This window comes from Amblyomma maculatum, chromosome 1 (genome assembly GCF_055883805.1).
Source record: "Amblyomma maculatum isolate TAMU_Amacu chromosome 1, ASM5588380v1, whole genome shotgun sequence".
In the NCBI taxonomy this organism is placed as follows: Eukaryota; Metazoa; Arthropoda; class Arachnida; order Ixodida; family Ixodidae; genus Amblyomma; species Amblyomma maculatum.
Genome location: NC_139344.1, coordinates 261,990,843 through 262,015,534, shown reverse-complemented (window position 1 = coordinate 262,015,534; position 24,692 = coordinate 261,990,843). Strand labels below are relative to the sequence as shown.

The 24,692-nt window shown below is 49.6% G+C and overlaps 1 protein-coding gene across 1 annotated transcript in view; it reads right to left on the bottom strand.

The window, feature by feature from the left end:
• LOC146206394 (astakine-like) overlaps positions 1-15,080 on the bottom strand; it is a 28,162-nt gene extending 13,082 nt beyond the window's left edge. Inside the window, exons 1-2 of the mRNA XM_084591070.1 lie at positions 14,836-15,080; positions 953-1,024 (exon numbers count right to left, since the gene is read on the bottom strand). Of these exons, the coding sequence (XP_084447196.1) occupies positions 953-997 (45 nt within the window). The 5' untranslated portion in view covers positions 998-1,024; positions 14,836-15,080. The remainder of the gene's footprint in view (positions 1-952; positions 1,025-14,835) is intronic.
• Between the last annotated feature and the right edge of the window lie 9,612 nt (positions 15,081-24,692).

Below are 24,692 nucleotides of genomic sequence, written 5' to 3'. Positions count from 1 at the left end.
CTCTGTTGGATGTATTACCGCGTAAGTTCGCTAGCCTATAGAAAGAGTCGTAGTAAGGCAAGTTATACGCCTCTGTCTAGACCTGGCCCGAGACAAACGGCTATTAGAACAGTAAAAGATCGTGAACTCGAGGACTATACCGGGACGGGCGTATCTTGGCTGTCGGTTTCTCGGAGAGAGTTGCACAGTTTTCCTTTGTGGCAATTCGCGGATGACTTACGGAATCTATGGTGCAGAAGCTCACGCTGCTTTAAATGTGCTCAAAGGTGTGCGAGACCCAAAGCGACTCCGCGTACTGGAGACCTCACTTTCACCCGGGGCGCGCGCGCTCATTCGCGTGCACCGCATGCGTGTGTACACAGTCGTCTAGACAGGCCCCCTCCCCCACAAGAAAAAAAAAAAAAAAAAAGAAAGAAAAGAATGCGGCCGCAGATGCATCGTATACCCATGACGGTTTCCCACAGTGCGGCCTGCCAGGCGGGTTTTTTGTTTTTACAAGTTGTCCCAGAACAGACGATGTCCCGCTTATAGACCGTTACGCGGGCGGCAGCTATTTCCCTTCGCATGTTTCGTCGTTATTTTGTAGTCCTTAGCGTTCTTTTGTAACACTATCGCACGACGAGAGTGACAAGGTAAAGATTTGGCGCTCGTAGGACACTGGGCACAACAGAGTCGCCCCACGCTGGACGTGGGCGTACTAACTCAGTTTCACAAGCTATTTGCAGCACTACGAAAACCAATGAGGGTGGTGCGCACTGCATAGCTGTGCTCGTTATCTTTTGTGCCGTCATCAGCGGTAGGCACGTAGGAACAAAGTCATGCAATGCGTGCTATCCTTATTAGCCCAGATCGCTCTCAGCTTTCGTAGTGTTGCAAAAAGCTTGTGAAACGTTATGTGTGTATGGCTTCCTCGACGGGTGTCGGTAGATAAGGTGTGGAGATCAGCACCTACCATGACGCACGCACAAAGGACTCCGAAGGTCGGCGATGGTGCCATTTTCAAAGCCTGATGACGTTCGCCAACCTGCGAGCAAACGGTAAGTTGTCAGAAAAACTCACGCTAAGTTTTCGTAATCATTCTTACTGGGCGGACGGCAGCACACCCGCGGCAAACAGTACGCGAGAGAACAGCACTTGGGATACAAACAATGTCATTTTTAAACCCTGCTGTCGAATTAATGTGGCAGTTCGTTTGCACAGAACAAGAGCTTTGTTAAAGCATTTTAACTTGCAAAGATTACTTTTATAACCCAGCCTGTAATGTGGTTGGACCAAGCTGGCATCGCTGGCAGTGATTGCGGGACCAGGTTATGGGTCGCAACTAAAGCTGCCACAGCAAGCTTTGCACTTTTGATGCGGGACGACACCCCCGTATACACGCGGCGCAGAGAGACCTTACTACGCGTAATTCGTTTCCTTCCCCTCTGCGCATGCGCGGCCAGCGGCAGTGCAAATCCCGAGATTAACCTGATCAGCGCCACTCCTTGTAAAACGGCGTGATTTCTAGCGCCAGTAGAAAAGTCGGCTGAGGGGTGCTGTATGGCGCCCATAACCTGGCTCATTGCAGGCTGTGCATGTCCCATCCGCTGCTGTTCTACGAAAAGTAAACACGCAAAAAAAAAAAAAAAAAAAAAAAAAAAAAAAAAGATGCCGGGGCGTAACTCCGCTTAAAGCGACTAAGAGGTGCGAAGCACTGTTTGGGATGTTTTTGCTTGATCGTTTAGCACTGAGAAACTGGCACAGGACGTGCAAAATGTGCCTTCCTCGAAATGAAAACTGGTTGGTTTTGAAGAAACGAAAGGCACAGCATTGTCTGTCTCACTTCTCGGTGGACACCACTTTTACAGTTAACGACATATACAGATGGGGGTACGTGAGTCGTCGGTTATAATCCCTTATCGCAAACTAGCATCCGACCGACTAGCATATGGATGCTGATTAAATGGGAAGCGAAGTAATGATGACATAACACCACACGAACGCTGCACAAACGGTTGCGTCACAATTTTCACACGAAATCACGTGGTACCTACCTGTTGCCATTTCCTGTGAACACATTTTGCGGACGCCACTCATGAGCCAAGTAAGGCTTCCGATTTTTTTTTTTATAAATCGCATTATAAGTTTAGCATACAGTCGTAAGGTCCCACGTTATGTGAAAGACCACACGACTTGCATATAAATCCAGTTTGTTACGAGGCCGCACGAGAGTGCCTTGCGATGCCTGGTTGGGGGTCTCGGATTCGCAAGTAAAAGCTCATGGGTTCGAATCACACCTGCAGTCAAATTCTTGACATCTTTTTTTCTTCACGGCAAATTATTTTTGATAAAGTTAAATAATCAGAGATGTAACGACTTAATTCGCATTACGTATATTTGTTTTGATCACTTTCATTGCCCGCATGAGGAATGAAAGTGATCATAACAAATGGGGCGCCTGAAATCCCCACGCGAGGCAATGCGGCTGTGACGTCACCTAGTACCAGCAGGCTTTTCGTGGTCAGACGCCGACGGGACAATGGCCGAACGAGAACCTTACAGCTATCCCCTGTTTAAAAGACTGGTTTTCCAGCGGGCCATGATAGCAAAGAGAAATCAACGCGAGTGAGCTGTGATGAGGTTCATTGAGGACGAGTTTCGGCAGTTCTGATTTCGAGACACTGGCCAAGGTGAATGATCTGTACAGAGCTTTCTTCAAGCTCTGCGCATCAAGTCAAACTTGCAGCTGGTCTGCTGCTAGGAAGAACGGCCAGCCTAACACAACATCACAATCTGGACGTTGTCAGCAGCTATATAGCGCCGTCACCAGCTGACGTGGTGAGCGGTATGTGGGCCAGCGGGTGGTGAGGGGATGCTTTCGAAAAAAAAAAAAAAATGCTCCAGTTTCTTGTCTGTTCTCTTTACGGGAAAGTCTACGTGACAAACGTGCCCAAAGGCAGTGAAGCTGCTTGGTAGTTTGGCAGCCACGTGCCGACAGTGCAGATCTATGCTTCCCGATTCACCAGTGTTGAGACACGGAGCACGTATAAGCTACCTGTACATGCGAAGACAGTTGCCAGCCAAGATGGCTCGCGATTGGACCGGGAATACGCAGACAGAATGTGGGGGAAGGACACGAAAGGGAGAGTGTCCTTGATCAATTAAGGGGCTCCCACTCGTGAAGGACACGGCACAGTGCGTTCCAGATCGCGCGAGTGATCAGGGGAAGCCCCCATGAGCGCAACCTCCGCGGACCGTTGCGGCCGCGGGGTTGCAGGCGGAAGGGTGCTGGGCCGATATAACCGCCCGGCGAAGCGCGCAGTCGAGATGAGAGATTAGCTCTCGTGCGAATCATCCGGCAAGGGAAACTTTCGCTCGAGTGTGCGAGATAGTATCTGGGCGTTCCGACAGTTTGAGGAGGCTACTGAGCAGTTCTTGAGAGAGAAAAGTAATTTTGCGAGGGGAAAGCAGCGCAGAAGCTCTGCATGCAGGCAGATATAGTGCTGCAGGCACGGGATTTGAGCCTTAAATTGCGCAGTACTGTACAACTCTGGGCCAGCTGTAACGCGATACAACTCAAGAACGAAACAGCAAATGCACGCTCAAAGCACCCTCCGCCCAATGCCGCGTAGACCGATTGTCACGACGTGTCGTTAATGCCTCTGCATCTGCCGGCTTCTGCGGTGTCATGCTAGCAGGGACAAAGGGATTAACCACGACTTCATTACAAACGGTCGACACCAATGGCTGTAGCCTTCTTGGCACTTGCGGGGTGTTTGGGTCTTGAGTCGTATCAATCAGACTATATAACACGCTATGCAGAGTTAGATTAGACAATGAACAGTTTACAGGTATTAGCATTTTGAGTCCCGACATGAAAGTAGCGACCAGATGCGGGGCTCTTGATTGTTGCGGCTCTGGACGAATGTCGCATATATATATATATATATATATATATATATATATATATATATATATATATATATATATATATATATATATATATATATTGTCGGGGCTTGTAGATTCAGATCCCACCGCTAGTCACCAGTTGTCGTGACGCTGGGGCTACGTCGACCCGGCCTTCACTTGGTAGCGTGCAGAGGCTCGGGGTTGAAGTAGGATTGAATCTTCGAAGTTGGTGAAATATGTACAAGCAGGTTTACTGGCACTTTGAGAAAACGTATTTACAAGAATATTTACATGAAGAAGAAGGGTACATCAGCAAAATGACAAGCGTTAAGAGTTCATAGCGAGAAGCGACTGGATGAGCCGTTTACCCAGGGCCCAGAGCGACATTTCGTGCTCTGCAGCGTCCTTAAAACCCCCTATGTCCAGCCCCTCTCTGAAGATGCTGACCAACCAAATCCAGGGCACGCCCCTCAGGTATCGGCATCCAATCGAACACATCACTGCACTGATGGTCTGAAGCACTGACTGGTTCGGCATTCATTCGTTGGGCGTGATCACTTGTTGGCGGGAAAAGCTTGGGAACGGCGAGGAAAGGAGGTACATTTCTATTCTTCAGCAAAGAAACCACAGGCTGGTTCTGACAAGGGGTTTTACTTCTCAGAAACCCGAGTGCACGTGGCGCCGCATCCGCTCCCAGCATTGTCCGTTTTCGACAATTGCAAATCTTTCCTGCATTCCTGGGAAATCACTTAATGGCTGTATGCGTCATGCTCCTTTCTTGTCCTGCACGTCAGCGGACATGTCACTCTGTCGTCTCCTTTGAAAAGTAGACATTCCTCACTGGACGATAGCCCTTCTCGACTGGAAGGGTGAACAAAAGAAAGCACTTCCTGCTATTTCCCGCAGGGGGACGTTTCTTTGTGTTTTTCCAGACGTTCTCTTGACAGGGTCAATTTGGCATTTGCAGGTTGTCCACAAAGCAAAACATGCTTACAAAACAGGATTCCTGGAAACAGGCTCACTTAGAGCCATTGGACCATCACCACATATTCACAAAACTTATCCATGCCCACAGGCGAACAATAGAGCGCGCAATTGCGGATGCTTGGTCGTAACAGCCTCCTCCCCCGCCAGAAGAGTCTCGGAGGGCAGCAGTCCCAGCTGCTGCATGAAGAGACGACTTAATGGCCTGCACGTGAACGCTTGAAGCTCGCTGTTGCTTGTCGCGTTGTCTTGATTGTTGTAGGCCAAATTGCTCGAGCTGTCTGAAACTCAACCACATGTCTAAACAAGCACTCGGCTCCCGTCTGAAGAGACCAGGTCAAAAGAAAACTGCCATTGTTGTTCGAGAAAAGCCCACTCTCAAGACGTTCAGGACCCACGTATTCCTAGAAAACCAAACGTGCTGCTTTACATAGTCACACATATACAAGCGCACGGAAAAAAAAAAAAAAAACCTGATTATCAATTTCGATACATGGTGAGGAACATCTCGGACCGCTTAGAAAGAGCGGCTAAGCGCGTCCGCATTCCCATTTAACTTCCCCTTTTTGTATCTTATTTCAAAATTGTACTGCTGTAAAATCAAGCTCCACCTAAGAAGGCGACTGTTCTTCGATGTCGCAGTTTGCAGCCAAGCCAGGGGACAATGGTCCGTCTCTACGGTGAATTTGGCCCCTCCAAGATAGCACTGCAATTTTTGAATGGCCCATACAATGCAAGCGCATTCTTTCTCTGACGCGCAATAAGCCCTCTCTCTAGAACTCAGTTTTCTGCTCAAGTAGAGCACGGGGTGCTCATTACCGTCGTCATCTCTCTGGCAGAGAACAGCACCTAGCCCTCGATCACTGGCATCACACTGGACCGTGAATTCTCGGTCATAGTCTGGAGCTCGCAATACCGGACGGCTAATCAGCACAGCCTTCAGGTTTACGAAGGAGGCTTCCTTTTGTTCGTCCCAGACTACATTTGTCGGTTCTGTCTTGCGGAGAGCGTCGGTCAGAGGGCTAGCCAAAGATGAATAGTGAGGGATGTAGTGGTTGTAGTATCCCGTCAGCCCTAAGAATGCCCGAATTTCCGTCTTCGTGCTCGGCCGCGGGTAGTCTGCTACCGCAGAAATCTTAATCTCGCTGGGTTTCCTGAAACCTTGACCTACATTGTGACCCAAGTAGTCCACGGTCGCCCTTGCCAGGCAACATTTCTCGGCCTTTACGGTTAGTCCAGCTTGACGCAAAAGGCTCAGTACAGCTCTTAGATGTACCATATGGTCCGCCCATGAGTCGGAAAAAACCGCAATGTCGTCTAAATAAGGCACCGCGAATGTTTCACACCCCTTTAAAACCCTATCCATGAGTCGGGAAAAACAAAATGGAGCATTTTTGAGCCCGAAACTCATCATTGTTGGCTGGTAGCTGCCCGTCGGAGTGACGAAAGCCGCGTATCTGCTGGCGCGTTCAGTGAGCGGTACTTGCCAGTATCCTCGAGTAAGGTCCAGCGTAGTCGCATATGCCGCTCTACTGACCTGTTCTACTCTCTCCTCAATATTCGGAATAGGATACACTTGATCCCTGGTGAGAGAATTTAGCTTTCGGTAGTCTACCACAGGCCTAGGGTCTTTACCTGGAGCTTCTACTAAGATCATAGGCGAAGCATAATCGCTTTCCGAGGGTTTTATTACTCCCAATTCCAGCATGCGAGTTACTTCCCTATCCAGAATTTCTCTTTGCCTTGGAGAAAATCGGTAGCACCTTGATCGCACTGGCACGTCTGAAGTCAGCTCAATATCGTGCTCAGTCAAATCAGTTCTGCCTGGCCTGTCCACGAAGCAGGCCTCAAACTCTGTTATTATCTCGCCCAGATCGGACAGCTGGGATTTCTTTAGTTCTCCTCTCTGCTTTGTCTTTTTGAGAAGCTCCTGAGCGTTGCTTCCTTTTCCGCTGAGGCAAATCAAGTTATCCCCCATCTCCTCGGGAAGGTTTAACGTTAGATTTACCATGGTTTGCTCCATAGCTAAGTCCTCTCGGGTTCCACTTAAAAGTCTCGTGAGATTACTAGACACTGGCGGCAAGATGTTACTCTCAAGAACGTCCTCATTCCGCGTCTCATCAAGCTCACTTTCAAGTTGACTTATCTGAGATGCCTCGCTCTCAAAGTTTTCTGACCTGCTATCTTCCGCATTTACCACTGTTTTAACTGCCGTTTCCTCCGCTGTGGACTTTTCTGGAATGAGCAGTGTAGCTAGTTCTCGCGCCTTTGAACGTGTTAAGGCTTGCACAACTCTGTCTCCGAAAAGGATGCCCCTCTTTCGCAGCAGCATGTCCGATTTGTTGGAGAACAAATACGGATAGCACTTAGGAAGCTTTCCTGAAACGGCAGCCTCGGTTGTTAATTCGCCGAAAGGGCCCTCGATGACCACGTTCGCGATCGGCAAGCACACACTCTGTTCCTCAACTACCTGTCGGATCCATGCACACTGTCCTGTATAGTCGGAAGGCGATACATACGCCGGATGGACAACATCCATCGTTGCGGCCGAATCGCGCAGTACCTTGCAAGGCTTCCCGTTGACTACTAGGTCATGCAGGTAGGGTTCTAAAAGCTGCATATTTTCATCGCAGTCCCTGACATACGAGAAAGCAAACTTTTCTTTCCGGCAGTTGACGGCAATGTGACCCTGCTCATTACACCTAAAGCATGTGAGCGGCTTCCTAGCCCCAAGCTTGTTCTTTGTGTTCTGCGCGTTGGTCACTTCCCCACTTTTCTCACTGCCGTCCTTTCTAGGGCGTTTGCCTGAAGAAGCCTTCCTTTCTTCGTTTGCAAATCTAGCAAAGTGCCTTTTCTGACGGTTATTTACACTCAACTTGGGATTGCGGAGCCTATCCACTGCTGGGTTGCTGAATTGTCGGCGCGAAGCGTACTCCTCAATGACTTCGGCAGCTTCAGTTGCCGACTTAATGTCGCCTCGGTCCTGTAACCAATTTCTTTCTTTTTCTGGGAGGCAGTTATAAAACTGCTCCAAAAGAATTCGCTCGACTACAGCGTCCCTATCACTGTAGGAATCAGTGCTCTTTAGCCACTCGCCCAAATTAACTCTTAAATTGTACAGGAATTCAGGGTAACTCTCGTCCCTGGACTTAGTAGCTTTCCGAAAACGTTGTCTGAACGCCTCGGCGCTAAGCCTATACTTTTTCAGAAGGCAAGCCTTGACCTTCTCGTAGTTGTCCGCGTCCTCCTTGCTAAGCCGCGCGACAACCTCCGCTGCCTCGCAGGGCAGAACCGTCAATAATCTCTGAGACCACGTGTCTCGCTGGAAGGACAGTTTTTCGCAGGTTCGCTCAAAGTTAACCAGATACAGACCGATATCCCCTGATATCACATATGGCTGCATGTACTTTGACATCTTGAAATCTGCCTCCTTGTTGAGAAGAGGTACCGCTAGCTGGGGACAATTGCCCGACCTCTTGCTCAACTCTAGTTCTAATTTCCGGAGCTCAATTTCTTGGTCCAGCTTTTTTGCTTCTCTTTCACGCTTCTTTTCCTCTTTTTCCCACTCACGTTCGCGCTCCCTTTCCTCTTTTTCCCTCTCAAGTTCACGCTCACGCCTCTTTTCCTCTTTTTCCCGCTCTTTCTGCTGTCTGAGCTGCTCCTTTTTTTGACCGATGAGGTTCCATGCTTCACTGAGCTCCTCATCATCGGTTCCCAGATCAGTGATTGCCTTTATAATCAAGGGTTTTCGTGCCAAACCACTTGTATCAATTCCCAATTCCTCACACAATTGCAACAGTTCCGGTTTCTGCAGCTTTTGTAGGTCCATGATCGCTCCGAGTGTCGGCTACTTCCAAAACAACAGTGCAAACTACCAAACCTAAAGGCGTTTCAACACTTTTTACCAGTTCTAAAATCTAACCCTGTTCTAGAACCTGGTCCACATCAGAAGAAAAGCCAAGCACTCACCCACACATGCGATCGATGTTCCGAGCTGCTTTCTTGTTGGCCGATTGTTGCTCCTGCTTGTTGCTTGAGATGCCACCTCCGATCACTAGATGTTGTGGCTTGCAGATTCAGATCCCAACGCTGGTCACCAGTTGTTGTAGCTTGTAGATCCAGATCCCACCGCTAGTCACCAGTTGTCGTGACGCTGGGGCTACGTCGACCCGGCCTTCACTTGGTAGCGTGCAGAGGCTCGGGGTTGAAGTAGGATTGAATCTTCGAAGTTGGTGAAATATGTACAAGCAGGTTTACTGGCACTTTGAGAAAACGTATTTACAAGAATATTTACATGAAGAAGAAGGGTACATCAGCAAAATGACAAGCGTTAAGAGTTCATAGCGAGAAGCGACTGGATGAGCCGTTTACCCAGGGCCCAGAGCGACATTTCGTGCTCTGCAGCGTCCTTAAAACCCCCTATGTCCAGCCCCTCTCTGAAGATGCTGACCAACCAAATCCAGGGCACGCCCCTCAGGTATCGGCATCCAATCGAACACATCACTGCACTGATGGTCTGAAGCACTGACTGGTTCGGCATTCATTCGTTGGGCGTGATCACTTGTTGGCGGGAAAAGCTTGGGAACGGCGAGGAAAGGAGGTACATTTCTATTCTTCAGCAAAGAAACCACAGGCTGGTTCTGACAAGGGGTTTTACTTCTCAGAAACCCGAGTGCACGTGGCGCCGCATCCGCTCCCAGCATTGTCCGTTTTCGACAATTGCAAATCTTTCCTGCATTCCTGGGAAATCACTTAATGGCTGTATGCGTCATGCTCCTTTCTTGTCCTGCACGTCAGCGGACATGTCACTCTGTCGTCTCCTTTGAAAAGTAGACATTCCTCACTGGACGATAGCCCTTCTCGACTGGAAGGGTGAACAAAAGAAAGCACTTCCTGCTATTTCCCGCAGGGGGACGTTTCTTTGTGTTTTTCCAGACGTTCTCTTGACAGGGTCAATTTGGCATTTGCAGGTTGTCCACAAAGCAAAACATGCTTACAAAACAGGATTCCTGGAAACAGGCTCACTTAGAGCCATTGGACCATCACCACATATTCACAAAACTTATCCATGCCCACAGGCGAACAATAGAGCGCGCAATTGCGGATGCTTGGTCGTAACAATATATACCAGCAGGTTAATCCCGGAGTGTTCAGGAAAGCGCTGGTTCTTTTTTCTGCCAGCGGCGAAAGTTTGTGCACCACGGAGAGCCGTAAAACAACGCTTCTCACGGCGTGGGTGCAAAAAAAGTGCAGGTCGACCACCGCATGGATGGCTTGCAGTGAGCGCACGGTCACGTCGACCTCCGCGTTCGTCTACCGATGGGGCGATTTGGTTGTGTTTAGGCAGCCTCTGCAGCTGCCCCCGCGGCAATGGTTCGGTAAGAGTGCTTAGTCTGCAGGCCGGCCAGTCACGGTCGACCCAGAGAACAGGGCCTGGAAGCGCCGAGAGGGCAAGGACATGCGCGGACACGCCTGCTAGACTTCCCGCGTGAGCGCCGCCTTTTATATGGCGCCAGTCATTAATCTGCAACCCTTTGAGAGTGGACGGCGCTGTCGGTCCTCCGGTTTAGATTCTCGGAAAGCGCCTCACGCGCTCAGCTGGTTACTGCTGATTTATCGCTCTGCAGTTCCCGTCGCACGTGCGAAACTAACCGCGTACGAGCGCTCAGTGAAGAGATTAAGCCAACGCTCCTTGGGCATGTGTTGGCTTCAACCAAAGCCCTCAGTGAGAATACATAGGACGCAGTCTTGATAGGTCGGGATAATTAGCCTGTATTATCAACCCGTAGCCTAAGAGTAATGAACTTCAGGACCTCACAGCGCTCGGAATCCAACTAGTTTACTGGACATCGCCTCTCAGCTCATTCTTCTAGATTGCCACGAAGTTTGGCGCGGACGTGACATGGTAATCTCAGAGACGTCTCTGCACAAGTGGGGCAGAGCTTGTTGACGTTTTATATCACTCCTTTTCCTCTTGATTCGCCCACCAATGAAGTGCTCAGTGCGCTCTGGCTTAGCTATCGAAGGGTGTAGCGACGAAGAGGGCGGCTACCGCGTCAAGACGTCTAACGAACGCAGTGTGACACCAACGACGGCAGCCCAGGGGCAAAGAAGCGACGCTCATTTGCAAGCGTGCTGCTGCCGAGTCAAGGCCGGCCCGGAAAGGCCGCGGGAGGGAGACCTCAAGGCCAACGACCCTGGACGGACGCGCGCTGCCCACGGGAGGTCGGCCGGTCGAGCACCTCTCCCACCCTTTCACGCGGGGCCCAGGCCCGCTGATGGATGCCCTCGGCTGACAGGCCTCCTCCTGACTTGCGGAATCGCCGCGCCCTGGACGGCCCCACAACAGTTTATGGGCAGCGAAAGAAGTGGCGCCGTTTAACATGACGTGACCGGGCACGAAAGTTCATTGCATGCTCGGCGTCTTCATCGCTTTCTTCGTGCCGGATATGGCTAGCCACGGCGGTGATAAAAGTGCTGCTTTCACTCCAAAGCTGTTCCCTGCGAAAGGGAGCTCGTGACCCCTTTGGCTGACCACGGACAGAGTGCTCGCGTGGCGGCCGCCCGTAGTACCAAAGCGGTTAACGCTGCATGTCGGAGACTTCTCCAGAGAGGGGTGGGGAAGATAGTTTTCCAGCCTAGAATTTTTTTTTTCTTGTTCTTGTAGAGCAGGAGGAGGTATAAATATACTATGAGCTGTCTGCATGCGTGTAGCCGCAGCGGAGTGCAGGGCGCACGCATCTCGCTCTTGCCAATTAGCCGGACATGCGAGCCTAAAACCATGCTTTACCTACCGAGCCCTCACTGGCAGCCACTACGGAAGTCAGCTTACATACAAAACGCGATTTGTCTCAGCGCTTTACCTTGGACCTGCAACCGAACAAAACTTACAGCAATGTGTCTTAGTACAAAGCTGCGAGTATCAACCGTTTTAAGTCTCGTCGCTGCTTCCTCTTTGTTGTTTTTTCGCGCAATAAGTAACCAAACTTTGTTTGCCCCTGTGCGAGACGACCTCGCGAACAAATTGCTCTCGCTTTGTGGCTGATGGCTTCTGAATGACTGTCTGGGCCACGCTTCCAGCGCGTGACATTACTAAGGCCGGCGGTCCCGCTTGGCCGCGCCGGTGTGCTAAGGGAAGGCGCGTCTCATTTTCCCACGAAAGCTTCAAAACTTGTGGTTACTTTCATGTTCTTTTTTTTTGTTTTTAGCATTAGCGCGCACCCCGGTCGTTTAACTAAACCTGCGCTGCTTACAAAAGGCGCCATCTTTGGCACGGCTGCTCCCGCGTTCTCGGAAGACGCGTGACTAAAATAAAAAAAGCTAGGCTCTCATAAAACTGCACGTTGTTTTTGCTACGTGCGCTTCCTCTGGCTTTATCTTTCACGGTGAAGTGCAACTCATGAATACCACCCATTGTGCGAAACGGTCGCTTTCTAAACAAGGGTGTATAAAGTGTAGACGCTCTCTAATCGACGTCCTTGAATGTAGGTAGAACTTGAGGGTGTGGACGGCGGTGTTCCCTCCGACAATGTGCGCCGTTTGCGCTCACTTGCCGCAGGAAGTTCGACGTGCAGCGGCATACGTAGCGACTCCAGTTTGAGTGATCTGCAACAACGCGTGACAAATGCTCCTGCGAAGCTGAAGGCCCTAGTGTATGGTATGGCAAGACACACACACACACACACACACACACACACACACACACACACACACACACACACACACACACACACACACACACACACACACACACACACACACACACACACACACACACACACACACACACACACACACACACACACACACACAAAAAAAAAGCCAGCTCCACTGGGTAGCACACGGGAGCATCGTAGTATCAATGCTGCATATGAATGCTGACCATTGTAAACGACGCCCCATCGACACTCGGGCCTAAACATCGAGCTTCTTATTGCCATCCAATAACAAAATGAGCCCGCTCCTTTTCTTTCAACAGCCAAAGGGGTAATTTGAGCCCCGTCATTCTTTCACAAAACGTACGCGACATGCTGTCGGCGCGCGTGCTTTCTTGCCCTAACACGGCAGGCAGTTGAGCAGAAATGTCATTCCAGTAGTTTCCGGGTTAAGGGTTGCTCGCAGCCCGAAGCTCTTCTCCCAGGAAAGTTACATTTCGTAACGCCTCGCCCTCCGCTCCTTCAAGGTCGCGCTGCTGTGGCTGCAGCCGAACCGGGACGCCGCCGCCGTTATCGTTATTGGAACAACGCGTCCTTTCTCTTCGGAGGCGTTCTCGAAAGGATTGCGCCATCGGATGCGGCTACGACGCCTTCTCTGTCGCGCACACCGCCACATCGGAGTTTGCCTAAAACGCCGCTGTGGCAACTGCAGCTTACTCCGGGCGAATGCCTCTAGGCATGCAGAATATTTGCTGGTGCTTTCGTCTTTCTCCGCGCGAAAGCTGCAGCTACAGACATTCATCGGGCCTCAAGGCAGTCGTTTCGTGTACCTCGACAGAATGTCTACTATGCGGCGGAGCGTTCCAGTCCTACGGGACGAAACACGACCGCCAGTGTGTGTGTCACGCGAATAGCTTGGGCAGCCGACTCCGTGTGGGCTGCCGCCGCCGAGTAGGCGTGCCCGAAACCCGGCGTAAGCGACCTTTTAGCGCTCACGGGCGCTTCTTCACGGGTTACTGTCGCGAGCAGGATACAGCCACGGCTTCAACGCGAGGAAACAAACGGCTTGTTTCTCTCTGAGACCGGTGCTCATCTGCCCTTTGCTTTGTTGCGATTACTTATCAAGTGGTACCGAGGTATCAGCCGTTGTTGAAAGCGCCCAAAGCCAAATGAGGTCGAAGGAACCACCGAGCAGAAGCACGTGCACGCGGCAGAGGAAACACAGCGGCTGCTGCTTTTCATCCTCTCCTTTGTGCTCGCCCTTCTGCATTGTCGAAAGATATGCCGTAGAAACGGTGCACAACTAGCAGCATGAGACGCACACCACGTCAGGCAAAAACATTTATACGGTATACTGCGGCATGCACGCGACAAATTATTCAATACCGATCATTGGCGCCGATACCATTTGGATTCGAATTTTCGGACAGTTCTGCGTGGTTCTAGAGAAAAATGCAGGGCCTTAGCTCTCATGCACCACTACCACCATCTGATCTGGCACTGTCCGCGGACTGTGGTACCTTGGCAATTAGATTGTACGCGACGACGGAATCGAGATTCTCATGGAATACCCATTATGTGAAGAAGCGTGGAGGGCTGGTGGCGGGGCTTATGAAAAATGAAAGAGGCATTACGTCGACGAAAGCAATACGCCTGCACCTCCCGCGCCGTTCCGCGCAAGCCACAGGCGCTGTTTGCGCGCGCTTGTCGACAGGCTGGCGTATACCGGTCCATCGACCGCGGAGGATGTGCTGACATTTGACCGTCGTGACTCTCGAGCGTGCGGGCCGGCGAGCAGAGATGAAAAGCAACGGAAAGAGGCAGGACTCGCGCAGCCTTGTCCCCAAAGCATGCAGATTAAATCTCGCAAGCACAAACACATGACCGCACACCGCGAAAACTTCCTTTCTCGTAGCGGCGATTAACTAACCCAAAGCAACAACGGACGCAGAGAGGTCTCGGCAAGCCAAGGCCGCGCAGTGGCTGTCTGCGCCGTGAGATGCCCGTCATCCCGGAATTCCTGACCAACGGGAAACGTGAAATATGCGCAGGAGGGAGAGCGAAACGGCGCCGGGGGCATCCGCGCGGCTTCTTCCGATAAGCTACCGAAAGCGCCGACCAAGGACGCATTCCTGGAGGGGTCAAGTCGCCCCGGAACCGGCGTCCAGAAGATGACAAAAACGGTTCCGGCACTGCGCGGCTACGCGCGCGCTAGCAGCCGTCGCGCGCCGCACGCAGCCAGTCCGCGCTTGGATCTGGATGCTGCGGCGATGGTCAGAAGCTGCGGAGGAGCGCTAGCACTCACCGTGCTCCTAGGGAACGTCCCAGCAACCCTTGGCGCGAACTGCGGCTCCGGCAACTTGAACGCGTCCGAGACGTGGTGCGCGAGTCGGAGGGCGCGTGTCGGTGCTTGTTCGTCGATGGGCGGCCGAAAGCGAGGCGGCTCGTCCGCAGACTGATCGTGCGCGCTCTCCTTGGCGGTGAAGGAAACGGGTGTGAAGCTCGCGAGGGATGATGGCACGTGGGAAGCCTGCCGTCGCCGCTGCTTTTATGCAGGCGAGGGGGTAGCGCATCGGTGATGGCGCTGCCATCGGCCTTCACGCGCGCGCGCCTCAAGCTTGGGTGAGGAGGGGTGCAGTGGCCACGTGCTCGGCAGCCACGCGTCAGCATATGCATATTTGTGCCAAGCTAGTCGTTGTGGGCAGGGCGGCCGTTGTCTGTTGTCCGGCTTGCGACAGACCGGCCGCCCTGAAGGTCCTCTCCTGAAGCTGCGTGGCTGACGCAGGCAGGGAGGATGGTTTCCATCGGCTTACTACCTTCTTGACAGCGTAGCAGATTGTCATGTCGGCGATACGTGGGGGAAAAGCAGTTATCAACTGGTTGCAACTGAACAAGACTACAGCGTGTATTTTCTCCAGGCACCAGAGTACGGAGACGCCCACGTCCGGGGATCGCAGGTCAAGCCTGAAGCGCAGGTACATTGAGCAAGCGTGTGCAAGAATGAAAGGAGGATGGCGAAAAAGAGAAAGAAATAAAGTACTCAGATAATAAGGTGCCGGGCTGCGACAGCATGATCCTTGGGGAAGGTTTCGCGACTGGAGTTCTAACCAACGCATTGTTGCTTTGCGAGCAAAATTATAAAATCTCGCCACGATCTGCGCATCATGTCGCCCGCGGCTGTTCTGCCGGCGGGCTTGCGAGATAAATCCGCGTGTCCGTGGCGTACACCTGCGCGTGGGATTTGTTTTCCGCGAGCCGGAGGAAGATGTCGGACGGATGGGCAAACAACCCCGTGGGCGTTGTCGCCTTGTCCTTCCAGCCAGTGTGATTCGTTAGCCCTCACGCTTTCAAGACGCCACACTCACGGCACGCGACGGCTGCGTCCGGTAGGTGACGACCGCGAAGAGTAACGCCATCCTATTGTTCCTGTACACATACGTATGAGTGGTCTCTGGCATTCGATTGCGGCCAGATTCTCGACGCTTTTAATCGGGTGGGTTCGTGATCCGTGGCCGGCTTGCTCACGGATCCTGCCTTATTTATCAAGTCTCGTGTTTCCGGCCTCTGATCGTTAATGCTTTAGGAAGATAAAAAGCGATGAGTACTCACAAATACCACGCGCACTTATTTTTTTTTAACCTTGAAATAAGCTAAAAATACGAAGCAAACTTTCACATACTGCGCGAATTGTTAAAACTGTCGGGCTTGCATACAGCGCACAGGCAGAAAGAGTTGACCGGACTGCTCATTTGGCAGTGCACGTGGGGTTTCGTTGATTAAAAATGAACGAAATAAAGAAAGCAAGGGACGAATTTTGACGCCGATCTGTTATTCTTCACGCATTGTACCCCAGGTAGTACAAAAGGTTACGAAATGTAATTTTTATTTGAATGTTGAAATAAATTTATTCGTTATACAATAATGTTAAGCAAACGATAAAGTATAACATGGTTATTTCTGTGTTTAAACATTTACACAGTGTTTCAGATAAAAATTAATTCTAACTTTAGCAATAAGACAATTGTATAACGTATTGTAACTTAGCAAATAATACGTTTTCATGTTCTAAACGCTTAAGCAATGTTGCATAGCTAACTTGAAATTAACATTAGAAACAAGTGCAGATGTAGCCTGCCAATGCATAACACATGAAGCTTGTTGTAGCATGAACAACTCGATCATGTTCAATGTCGAAACAGTGATCTGCTATAGCAGACGTCAAGGCCAAACTCTTCATTGCAAGTATGTTTCAGTAATGTTTATGGAGCAATAGCTTATAACGTTAGAAAAAGGTTTTGCAACGTAAAGAAGTGTCACCAACTTACTTCAAGTACCTAAATTACCTCTATTCTAGGGCTTTCTCGCCAATTTTGGGCAACAATGATAAACGAACAGAACCTTGCAACTGGCTATGTGCCCGCTAGAAAGATACAAGTTTCAAAAACTGTGCTTATTAACACTGACTCTCTTGAGGGCGCTGCTCATGGGTGGAAGAGTGAGTCCGGATTAACAGCATAAATCAGGTGAGTGTCTGAGTGTGACATGCCCTATATAGTCGTACACTATGCTGCAATGCGCTATTATCGCTCATGCTTGATATTCTTCACTCAGAGTTGATTGAAGCTGCTAGTGTACAATGGTTAACAAGTTCTGGATCTGGTCGTCAATGCTGCGATGTTAATGTTGTTTTAAGGTTGTTCAGTTGTTATGTCGAGCTTATAATAATGTTAGATTAGCATTATAATAACGCTCGCGCGTAACAGCCACGTTAGAAATAACGTTTTTATAAAGTTTCGGTGCTACTTGGAGTACTGTGACAGGGTTTCCACCGAGGTTCCAGCGTGGCAAGCTTTCTTTGCCGCATGAGGAAAACAGCAACTATGGACCCTTAGAAAAACTCTGGAAGCGAGTTTCTCTGCACAGGGAAAAAGCCTTCACCATGGCGGCCAACCCTGTTTTGGGGGCCGAAATTGGGTGCACTTCTGAAGACATGTGTTGTGCCAAGTCGCTGCTTCCCTAATTGCGCGTCAACTGTAGTGGAATGCTGCTAGTCAGGATGGTGTGTGAAATATCAGGCTTGAAACTAGTCTTCAGTGCTGCACCAAACTTCCGCCCCTGCGACGGGCCGCGCCTCCATGGTGAAGGGGCTTTCGTTATGCAGGAAAGCGTACGAGATACCGCGACTTGTGTAGTGTCATTGACCCCTGTCCACTGTGCGATTGTAGATGGTATATGCTATCACATAAGGAAACAACACAAATTCTGCTGTCTGTAGCTCGAGGTATGCCGGGGCGCCATATATATATATATATATATATATATATATATATATATATATTGTCGTGACGCTGGGGCTACGTCGACCCGGCCTTCACTTGGTAGCGTGCAGAGACTCGGGGTTGAAGTAGGATTGAATCTTCGAAGTTGGTGGAATATGTACAAGCAGGTTTAATGGCACTTTGAGAAACTTATTTACAAGATTATTTACACGAAAAAGAAGGGTACATCAGCAAAATGGCAAGCGTTAAGAGTTCATAGCGAGAAGCGACTGGATGAGCCGTTTACCCAGGGCTCAGAGCGACATTTCGTGCTCTGCAGCGTCCTTAAAACCCCCTATGTCCAGCCCCTCTCTGAAGATGCTGACCAACCAAATCCAGGGCACGCCCCTCAGATATCGGCATCCAATCGAACACATCACTGCACTGATGGTCTGAAGCACTGACTGGCCCGGCATTGTTTCGTTGAGCCTGGTCACTTGTTGGCGGGAAAAGCTTGGGAACGGCGAGGAGGTACATTTCTATTCTTCAGCCAAGAATCGATAGGCAGCTGGTTCCGGCAAGTGGATTTACTTCTCAGAAACCCAAGTGCACGAGCGCGCCGCATACGCTCCCAGCATTGTCCGTTGTCGACAATTGCAAATCTTTCCTGCATTCCCGGGAAATCACTTAATGGCCGTATGCGTCATGCTCCTTTCTTGTCCTGCAAGTCAGCGGACATGTCACTCTGTCGTCTTCTTTTGGACAGTAGGCATTCATCACTGGAGGATAGCACTTCTCGACTGGAAGGGTGAACAAATGAAAGAAAGCACTTCCTGCTATTTCCCGCAGGGGGACGTTTCTTTGTGTTTTTCCAGACGTTCTCTTGACAGGGTCAATTTGGCATTTGCAGGGTGTCCACAAAGCAAAACAGGCTTACAAAACAGGATTCCTGGAAACAGGCTCACTTAGAGCCATTGGACCATCACCACATATCCACAGCACTTATCCATGCCCACAGGCGAACAATAGAGCGCGCAAATGCGGATGCACGGTCGTAACAATATATATATATATATATATATATATATATATATATATATATATATATATATATATATATATATATGACTCGCACCGCACAGTAGTATCCACTAACAGTCAAAAAGCAGCCTGCCAAAAGCACGGCCTTCTGATTGCTACAGGCACGTTATATACCCTTTTCCGTATAGGGATTGCGACAGGTGACGACGCTACTGGCGGTATACGTCACGGCTGACCGGCCAAAATGACAACTCGTCACCGTATAATACCGCATTTTCTCTTCCTGAGCTCGCGTGTCGAGTCAATGGCTAGCGGAGGGTTTATGGCGGTCGACACAGTGATGGTATACGCCATAACCGAGGATTCCCTCCATTAGACCAATATTTGCTTATTTCGGGCTCTTTTCTCACTCCAGCAGCTTGAAAACTTTAACAATTAGAATTTACGTTAGTAAAATTTCCCGAGGCTTCGTAAAAATTTCTCTTTTCGCCAAATTTTGGTCGTAAAATTCCTCGAATGAAGGTCTGTTCCGCAAAGGCACCAGACCGGTTGCTCTGACTAATTAGGTTATTGATTAGAATGGATGGATGCGAGCGCCCGGATCGACACGCTTAGCCCATGCACAGAGCTGCTACGCTGTATAACGTACCACCCGAATGCAAAGGGCAAATTGCAGCAGGTGAATAAATTAGGTAAAGGAAAATAGTTAATGAGTAAAATAGGTTACTACCCGATAGGAAACAGAATGAAAAATTACATTGAACCGCTAAATGGAGAGGGCGAGCAAGATAATATGAGTGAATGTATGTTTATTTATAGGGGGTAGCTCGAAAAAAAAAAAAAAAGGAAAAGAGAAGGAGGATGCGAAGAAATGGACTAGAGACGGCGCCCTGAATACTTGGCGAAAGCCAGAAGTGAGTATAGCGCTGCCCTTGAAAAGTATGATGACCGAATCTAGATTTGGTACGTCGGCACCAGAGTGCGGTAGAGGTTATGTTCCCTATGCATAAACATCCGTGCTCCCTGTGATTGCGTCGGTGTAGGGAAATATTGGCTTCCTCAATCAATTTCAGGCGAACTCAGTCGACAGGTTTTGAACGACAGTGCACTGCGGCAGAAGAAAATTTCTAACTTCAAAAATGTATACACGCGGATTTAATTCAAAATGTGCTTTCTCCGAATTTTTTTTTATCGCCCAGACTGTTAAGGCAGCTGTTAAGACTGTTAAGGCGCAACTGTCAATTAAGGAAGCTGAGCACGGGCCGTCACTCGTCAGGTTCAACTGCATGGCTGCGGCAGGCGCACTTGCCATACTAGAGGTTTACAGATTTATTCTCAAACGATTCTCTTCAGCATCCAACATATCCCATGGTGCTGCTGCGAGCTTCACACCCCTCTGGAGAGAGTCACCTTTCTTATTTTCTTCGCGAGGGGTGTACAATGCGACGCGCTGCCTTGCATAACTCCTGATCTGTAGGATAGTTAAGCGGGCGAGTTGGTGATACATTATCAAAAAAACAAAACAAACAAAAAAAAAACACTGCGAACAAACGGGGACGAAAGGAAGAAACAGCGCTTGTTCCGGTGGTTTCTTCCTTTCGTCCCCGTTTGTACGCGCTGTTTTTTTTTTTTTTTTTGGGGGGGGGGGATCCTGATCTGTGTATGTCCAGTAAAACAATGCAGCGCAGCGTAAAAATACCTTTCCTGGCGTTCTCGCACGGTTAAGCCATCACAATGTCGTAAAACATTCGTGATGTATCATGTACGAACGTAGTATAGTGCACAGTATAATAGTCATGGCGCGCTGTGTGGTTGCGCTGAACTTTCCACGTGTATATGACCCGCGGCTACAAAGTCCAGTAGACGGGTGCCAATGCCGTTCAGTCAGCGGCCATCAGGTGTACCCGACTAAGTGCGAAGTTCACAGTTCTTCTGGCCCGCAGCGGTGGCTTAGTGGTTAGGACGCTCGGCTACTGAGCCATGGGACCCGGGTTCGATTCCGGCCGCAGCGGCCGCGTTTCGAAGAAGTGCAAGGCATGTGCACTGTGCGGAATCTTCCACACCGACGTTCGTGATAATATCAGCCGCTTCGGAACGTTTAACTTCATAAGCAATTTAATTCCTTAAAATTGCACTGACCTGCTGAAAAAGGGGTCACCATCTTCCTTTGTCAAACGTATGGAACTTGCGCAATCATATACCTCAATTCGCGTACGCTGCCGACTCGTTTTAGCCCCCAAATAATACAGAAATGTACACCACGGCCTGTTGCATAATAGCGCATTTAAACAATGATGTGCATGTGCAGCTTATTCTCCGCACAGCAGTTTTCTGTAGAACGAGAAAAAACTTGCGGGCAAACCATAGTCTACACGGGGTGTTTCGGGTATCGTGCGCTTTTCCCAGCTTAATAAGTCCATTGGTTCCAGTTAAGACTTTTCCAATTTGAATGTATTGGAACAAATTATATTTTCACTGCTCCAACTGGTTTCAATTCGTTCTATAGTCAATATCAATTGACATTCTACTTGGACTTAATGGGTATTTTCAGCAAAATTCAATTGGATTTTTCATATTGGAATCATTTATATAATTTTCAAACTATTGCAAATTTTTTTCGATTGCGTCCACTTAATACGAATTTTGAGCTGGGTGAGCATTCAGCCCCGGTATGCGTAGGGTGGTTTTTAGTGCAAAATCACAGATCCAGAGGTTCAGAGCATACCAAAATCTTCCAACGTTTGCATGTCCGCTTCGTGTAGGAGTCCACGGAGAAGTGAGGCAGATACTGCGCTTTTCTGTTTCCAGAAACAGACTTTTACTTTTTAAAAGGGAAGGTGCAGCATCTTTCACACTTCTCGCTGAACATCTGAGCCACGCCATGTAAGAAGGGAGGCAGGTGGGAGTGAGAAAGAGGGAGAGGCACCGTAGTGGAGGGCTACGGAAGGATTTCCGACAGGACATTTTTACGTGCACTGATATCGCTGAGTCAGTTTCTTAATACTGAACAGCCAAGCAAAACCACACCAAACAGTGCTTTCGCACGTCTTAATCAATTTAGGTGGTGTTGTAACCCGGCTAATTTTCTTTTTTATTTTATTATTTTTTTTTTTTCTACAGAGAGTGTTCGTGTCGTCAAGCTTGGCTTTATCGACGAAGCAAAGTTGCGTTGCATTTCAGCGTCAGCGAGCTGGAGCGGTTAGTAGTAGCTAAATGGGTAAACAGAATTTCGCCTAGTTGCGTAACGCCTGTCATATACCCGCCTTGCCGCAGGGCATACGCGACGGTGGCGGGGTGCGCAATGTTGGCGGGTTTCCCTGAGGCGGATGTGCAAAAGCCACGCGAGGGAGATGCGCGCTCCTCCGAGCTGCGCCACCCTTCCACCGTACGCGACGCGGCAGTTCGGCCGCGGTTACGTTCCCTTCGAAGGTTTGCGTCATGTTACGGCAGTTTCCTACACCGGCACGCTTTATTCCCGTTGGAGCAGTCTCCACACACGAAGCCTTCACCGACACCCGCTCATATCCGAACTCTCTTTAGCGTACGAACGAGCTTTATGTTGTTCCTTGACGAGCACTGCGGTCAGCTCAAGGAAGCCGTCAACGCTGCTGCCGCGCAGCGCGCGGCGTCTGTGCAAGTGTACAGTCGTCATTGCCTCGACTGTCGAGGCAAGCTTTCAGCGAAAACGAGTGATGGACGGAATAATTAACTACGACCCGAGCGTAGTTTCACGCATCGCGCCCTGGCCACGGTCTTGGCGTCCCAGCTGCAAAAGTGCAGCTCGAAGCTACTGTCGTCTCGAGGGGCGTGTCGCCCACGACAAGATCGCGGTGCTCAGGATATAACGGATATCGCACGCTCTCTCTCTCGCCTTCGACTCCAACCCCAATTAGACGATCGAGCACAGCCGAAAGGAATGCGCTTAGAAAAAAAAAAAAAGAAAGAAAAGGAGGGAGACAAGATATCGCGCCGATTGATATGTCTCTCTCTCTTTTTTTTTTTTTTTTTTTTGCTGTCTCGTCGGTTCCTAATTAACCTATTTGTCGGCTAAAGCATTGCTATATTTGCATTGGCCGCGCCAGATCGCCTCTGGTACTCTGCATACGTATGGCGAACGAAGTCCTCCGTTGTAGAGGGGGCGAAAGCCGTTTTCTCCGGGGGCGAAGTGTAATCTTCCTCGGCGCTATCCGCAACTCTCGCTGCTGCAGCCATAGAAGAGACCTTCCTCAGCTTGGCATCACCGTATAGGCTCACTTTCTAGGAAGGATCCGCAGCGATGGCTTAGCCGTTCGTCTGCTGAGCCCAAGGTTGCAAGATCGGCTCCCGGTAGCGGCGGTCGCATTTCGAGGGGGGAGGGGATGCAAAAACTCTCTTGCACTGCGCAATGAAAGTGCTCGTTAAATAACTTCACGTGACTTAATTAAGGATGATTTACTAAAATCTGATTCTTTGTTCTCTGTAAACCAGTGCTTAAAGTCTGACTTCATCGGAGGGGGGTCTCTAGTGATCCCAGTACAAGCGGAAAGGGAAATACATAAAGACAGAGAGACAGAAAGCGACTAGTGGCCTGCTTCGCACATCATTTTTTACAAAGGGGAGAAATTATTGTTCACTGTCGTAGGTTTTAGAAAATATGTTAATGGTTCTTATTAAAATTCACCGCGAAACTGCGGAAACAACAGAGAAGGATGATCTGAAAACCACTGACAAAAATAAAAAAATGGCAGCTGCATACATTCGAGCGCAGGGGGACTCAGGCCCCTCTTCAATACTGGTGGTTTGACTTTAAGCCCTGCTGTAAACGCATCAAATGAGGCTCTGAGAAGACAGCTGCTGTAGGATGTGCATGGTTGCTCTTAACCAAGGAATGTGGCATCATAGGCGCACTGTGAAATCAGAAAACTGAAGTAAAAACTTTCTCTCTGTGCATTGATATGAGCGCTAAGCCTACTTTTCATCGCAACTCGGCCCAGCTGGGCGACATGCATTAGCGCCACCGCGTCTTGCTTGCGTCACAGAGCGGTGTTGATGGACAGAAAACGAAACTCATGAATACCGGAGCCCCGGAGCCTTGTTTTACTGTGCCCTACAGTTGGGAGTCGACCGTAGGGGAGTCGACAACGGCTCGTGCGTTGCGGCAGTCAAAGCGGTAAAGGCAACACAAAACTGCACCGTGTGCTATTTGGACGATTTCCTTCAGATGGGCGAAAAGAGAAGCTCAGTTCACAACGAAGAGTTCAAATCATTAAGCAGCCGCAGAACTCGCGAGACAGATGCTTTCACTTTTTGTTTTTAACGCAAGAATGCATGTAATGCCTACATTTGTGGTTTTCAGTTCGAGACTCCGAGTTTCTTTCCCATGATTAGTGACCAGAGTCAACTGTGTTGTGTAGCAAGACACCTGCCTGTGGTGGTTGTCAGGTAATCTCGGAAGGAAAAGCAACTGGCGAAGCAATTAACCTCGTCGAAACAGGCGAGCTTCAATATGAGAGTTCTCTTATAACAAGAGCAGAGGAATGGCGTTGTGGTGGTGGTGCAGTAACACGCGGAGCGCTAGTTGCGTTTTCGGGCACTCTAGCTAGGTGATGCTTAACGTTACGTGAATGTGATTATAGGAAGAGATATAAGGGGCATGCATTTTTCCTGCAGTAGTCTCGTCCAGCATTTGCGGACACGAGTGCATTATTATTATTTTTTTTCTGCAGCAGTCAAGCATGACAGCTGGGCTGATTCAGTTAGGCAGAATACATACGATATCGTCCTTCGCATTTTCTATGTGTATAGAGTTGAACGCACTAGTGTTGTGCCCTCCCGCGGCCGAATCTTCTCTCGGAGGCTGGCTTTATCTGAATGTTTCCTTCAA